The sequence below is a fragment of the Aptenodytes forsteri genome, unplaced genomic scaffold (genome assembly GCF_000699145.1).
Source record: "Aptenodytes forsteri isolate BGI_AS27 unplaced genomic scaffold, ASM69914v1 Scaffold66, whole genome shotgun sequence".
In the NCBI taxonomy this organism is placed as follows: domain Eukaryota; kingdom Metazoa; phylum Chordata; class Aves; order Sphenisciformes; family Spheniscidae; genus Aptenodytes; species Aptenodytes forsteri.
The window spans coordinates 1,999,494-2,004,269 of record NW_008795131.1 but is presented as its reverse complement, the minus strand read 5'-3'; the positions used below and the strand labels follow the sequence as shown (position 1 = coordinate 2,004,269).

General features: G+C 58.1%; 1 protein-coding gene across 1 annotated transcript; it reads right to left on the bottom strand.

The window, feature by feature from the left end:
- Positions 1 to 1,540: 1,540 nt before the first annotated feature.
- Positions 1,541 to 4,770, bottom strand: GEMIN4 (gem nuclear organelle associated protein 4). The gene has a single exon (XM_009278200.1). The coding sequence runs from the start codon at positions 4,554 to 4,556 to the stop codon at positions 1,650 to 1,652; it is 2,907 nt and encodes a 968-aa protein (XP_009276475.1). The 5' UTR covers positions 4,557 to 4,770; the 3' UTR covers positions 1,541 to 1,649.
- Positions 4,771 to 4,776: the final 6 nt, after the last annotated feature.

Below are 4,776 nucleotides of genomic sequence, written 5' to 3'. Positions count from 1 at the left end.
GAGGTCTGAGGTCTGCCCATAAGCACGATCTGGGATTCTGTTTGGTTTGTTACAAACCCCCCCCGCGTTTTTCAGGGCTGACACCAGACACTGGCACCCAGCGTGGCGTGAAGGAGCCGGCAGCCCGGACGGCAGCAGATGGGCTGACACCAGCCACCGGCACCCAGCGTGGCGTGAAGGAGCCTGCAGCCCGGAGGCGGCAGCAGAGGCGATGCTGGAGCGTGCCCAGCCCCACGCAGCAGCACTGGGGACTCGGGGAGCCATGTGCCGGACCTGCCGCAGCTCGCTCCTCCGGCTCTGGTTTACAGCCTCCAGCTGAGAGCAGAGCCAGGCCCCAGGGCTGCGGCACGGTTCTGCAGAGCCTGTTCCTGACCTTTACCGACTTCACCTCTACACTCCAGCCATGGTCAGCCTCTTACCTCCCACTGCTGCTGGGCTCAAACTCATTTAAGACTCTACTTAACCCAAAGGTGCTTTTCCCTACAACTGTCTGGTGCCTGTGGCTGACAGTCCCAGGGGAGGGTGGCTTCAGTGTCCCCAGCAGACGGGAGGGGAGAGAAGCTCACGCCAGGAGAGAGGAACGGTTACGCTGGCAATGCTGGCAGGGCAGAGCGCCCATGGCTGAAGGGCAGGATGGGGACAGGAGACTGCTAAGTCCCCGTCTCTGGCCACTATGCAGAGCCCTTCGTTGGCAGGGGATGCCGCAGCAGCCCCCCGTGCCCGGAGACCTGTGGCCACTCCGTGCCTTTCATTCTGTCTAAAACCAACAGCTGAGCTCCGGGAGACCTGGTTCTTTTGGGTGTCGGATCTTGTCCCAGCCACGGTTGTATTCTGGAAAGGGTAAAATAAAGGGCCTCTTCCAACATGCAGTCAGTTATTACAGAAACACTACTGTTACATTAGCGATCGAGACCAGCTGATGTTATAAACCGCTTGCAACCTATTACAGATGTTTGTATCTCGCTGTTTTCATTGCAAATAATGTATCTTGTGTAAGGACCAAAAAAAAAAAAAGCCAATGAGGCATCTCAGTTTGCACTAACACTGCCCTGTTTACTATCAGGAGACCAATAAAGATTTCCTTTCTGGGTCACACCACTGGATGTCTCTCCCACGTGCCGTTCATTTCTGGGTGGGGGGTGTTAATACACGGGATTACCGTTGCACCCCCACCTCCGGGCAGGAGCAACGCACACGTTATTTCCAAAGGTTCCTGCCCGTCCTGAACTCACCCGACTCGCTTCCCAGCCTCCGGCAGCACGTGGCGAGCCCAGCAATCCGCCCAGGACTAGGAGAGGGCCGGCAGCAGGGGAGCCGGAGGGAAATGATTTCCCTGATGTCAGAAGCTGTCGGGTTCTCTGTATAAATCCAGACCGCCAGCAGGCAAGGCTGGAGCCACAGGACCAGCAGCTCGGCTCAGCAACAGCTGTGTCCACAGCTATTCCCGCCGGAAAATTAGAGAGTGGTTCTTCCTACCCATCTTTACACGGCCCCTTCACTGCTTAGACAGGTTGGAAGAAAACACAGCACAGGGGAAGTAAGTTCAAAAGAGAAAAATAGATCGGGTTTATTACAGATCTCACAACTTTCCACATAAGGTGTCCCCTGAGGCAGGGTCAGTGCTCTCCTCTGTCGCCCTCTCCAGCTTCTCAAGCCGTCTCCCCGGCCGAGCGCGCTCCCAGCTTGCTGAGCTTTTGCAGGAGGGTGCCACGCAGCGCCTTGTCACCGACGTTGTCCGTGATGGACTCCAGGAAGTGCCTCTCGTTGGCTCTCCGCAGCGTGTTGCTGGGGGACGTATCGGCACTGCTGAACGTCTCGTACTGCGAGAGGATCTCCAAAGCCACCACCACCAGCGGCTCGCTGCACCCCTTGTCTGGCAGCATGGCGGCGACATGCAGCACGTGGCAGAACATCTGGATGCAGATGAAGGACACCTCCTGCGTGGAGGTCCTGTCCTCGGCAGGGTGCGAGGGGGGCCCCGCAGCGCTCTTGACGGAGCCCAGCAGGTCCGTGAGGCTGCCGCAGTACAGCTGGACCACGTGGAGCCAAGCCTCTGCCGGCAGCCAGGTGGAACAGCTGGAGCTGCAGAGGAGCTGGAAGCCCCGCAAGAAGAGCACGGAGAACTGGAGGTAGCAGGCAAACGGCCGGAGGTTGAGCAGGGGCATGTACTGCACGTACTCCAGTGTGTACGGCACGTGCAGGACTTGCCTCTGCAGCAGGTTTTCGACCACGTGCGTGAGCCTCTTCCATTCGCTGTGGCTGCACCAAGGGAAGACCTGTATGAGGGCCACCAGGAACCCTTTGCTGAAAAGATTCACTTCTTCAGGGTTGTCCACATTGACCGTGAGGAGCGTCAGCATTGTCTCCCTGAGCGCTGTGGACACGCAGCAGCACTCCATCCATGCCAGGAGCCCGCTGCCCGGTCCATAAGCTGGCAAAGGCCGGGACGTCCACTCGTCCTCAGGAAGCGTGCAGATCTCAAACAGCGTCGCCGGGACCTCGTTCTTGAAGTGGTCTCCGTAAAGCTTCTTCAGCCGGAGACCGATGGTCCAGTCCAGTGACGCCACCTTCCTGTGAAGCCAAGCCAGCGACTGGACCCACAGCTCAGGGGAGGGGGCGGTTTCTGGTCTTACTACCTCACAGAGCTGGCAGAGGATGTTCAGTACCAGATCCTTGGACTCCAGCGAAGGGAAGAGCTGGTCCCTGGGCTGATGCCAGTACTTTGTGTAACCATCTAGAAGCTTGCAGAGGCTGAGGAGAAGCGGGAATGGGTGGCAGGACTTGACCCAGTGCTCTTCTGAACAGGACTGTATCCCCAAAACCTTACTGAGGATCTGCAGGCTCAGCTCAATTTGAGCAGAGTCTGATTTCAAATAGGGAAGGACAAAGGCTTTGGTCACCTCTGCAGGTGACACAAGCGGAGCGGCTGAGCTTGGCTGCATGAGAAAGGCTAGGAACTCAAGGAACTGCTCCTCTTCCCTCGCAGTGGAAAGCCTCCCCCATACTGCCTCCTCCAGACACCTCACCACCAGGCTGCGTGGCCTGCCTGGATCATTGTGGGTCTCCAGGAAACTCAGCGCTGGGAAGGAGCAGAGGATTTGCGCGAGGAACTGGTGTGCTCCTAGGTTGACTACAGCAAGATTACAAACCTGCTTCACTGTGGCCTCGGGGTACAGCAGCATGAGCCTAGCCACAGAAGCCACAGCCCTGGTCAGGCCTTCATCAGACACGCTCTTCGTGATCTGGTTGAAAGTCACATTCAGATCCTCCTGGAACCCCTCCATGACAACCTGCAAGTTCAGGGACAGACCTGGTCCGCCCCAGGACGCCAGAACACCTGAGATCACTTTGTTTTTGTCAGTTAACAAAAGCTCAGTGTAACACTCCACGATGGCTTTGGTCACTTGCATCTGCAGCTCTCGGCTGTCCTTGTCTTGGCAGGACGTGGCGAAGTTCACCAGCGTCTCCAGCAATTTCAGAACTAGCTCTGGTTTCTGGAAGAGAGCTTTGCTTTTCACAAGGCAGTCAACCCAGTCCTTTGAAAAGGGCCAGGTCTTTTCAGAAGCAAAAATGGAGCACATCTCCACGTGCCGGTCCAGCTTTTGCTCAATGATTGTCATGGCAACTGAAGACACAAGGCTGGTGTCCAAATCCTTGCTCTTCAGGCTGGTGCTGATCTCCTTGAGAAAGCCCTTGGTGATCTGTGTCAGTTCTAACACTATGCGTGTCTCATCCTCATCCAGGCCTCTAGTCTCTGAGAAGCAAACCAGGTTCTTCCCGAAGGTGGTAAGCGTGTCCAGGAGCCGGTAGCTCTCATAGCAGAGCTCCTCAGAGCTGTTCAGGGTGCCCTGCAGCTCCTCTCCCCAGGCATGCAACAAGCTGCAGAGAAAGTCCAAGCCAACAAAGAGCTCCTCACGAGAGAGCTTGGCCGTGGACAAGAGGCTCATGCTTCTCTCTGCTTCCTTCACCTTCTCATCCAGCCTCCTGTGGTGGAACTGGCTTTCGGTGTCGCTGGTCCAGAGGCTGACCACAGAGCTGACCTTGTCCAGGTACTCTGCGACAGGGAGGGGGCTGCCCTCTGGCTCTAGCTCGGAGAACACAGACAGCAGCTCCACCAGGTTGGCCAAGGCGTAGCACCTCATGCGGGGCAGGGCGATGCTCCTGTAGGTTTGCTTTAACCCCTCTATCAGGACCGTAAGCAGGCTGGTGGCAGCAGGGGGGTCATTCAGAGAGCCAGGGTCACCCTTGAACCTCTTTGGGGGCTGGAGACCATCGTCCAGAGAGGACTCGCACCCATGCTGACGTATGAGAGTGCTGAACGTAGAGACCGTTGCGTCCTCCTGTCCCTCCTTGTGTTTCATCACCTCCCACCACACGTCCAAGAAGAACCCGACGTCTGACGGGGACGTCTCACTGGCGATGTACTCCACCAAGTGCTCCAGCTCGCCCCGGTGCACATCCTGGGGCAGCGCCAGCAGCAGCTGCACGAAGAGCCGGGGCGCACCGAGGGCCTTGACCAGCTCGAAGAGGACGGTGTGGTTAACGTCGGGGATCATCCTGCCCACGGAGAAGAAGCCGTCCTCCTTCCACCCCTGGTCCAGCGAGGCGGCCGGTGGGCCCGGCAGCAGGACTTTAGCCCAGACGATGGCCACAGCCTCCTTCTTCCAGAGGCTGTGCTGCAGCGGCGAAGGGCAGCGGGCCCCGATCTCCCCCAGGGCGTCGGTGATGGGGGGTCCCACGCGTGGCCAGTCGGCTTTGCGCAGCTCCCGCAGCGGC

Coding starts and splice junctions, on each gene's coding strand:
- GEMIN4 (XM_009278200.1), bottom strand. CDS start 4,556: ATGATCCCCGACGTTAACCACACCGTCCTCTTCGAGCTGGTCAAGGCC.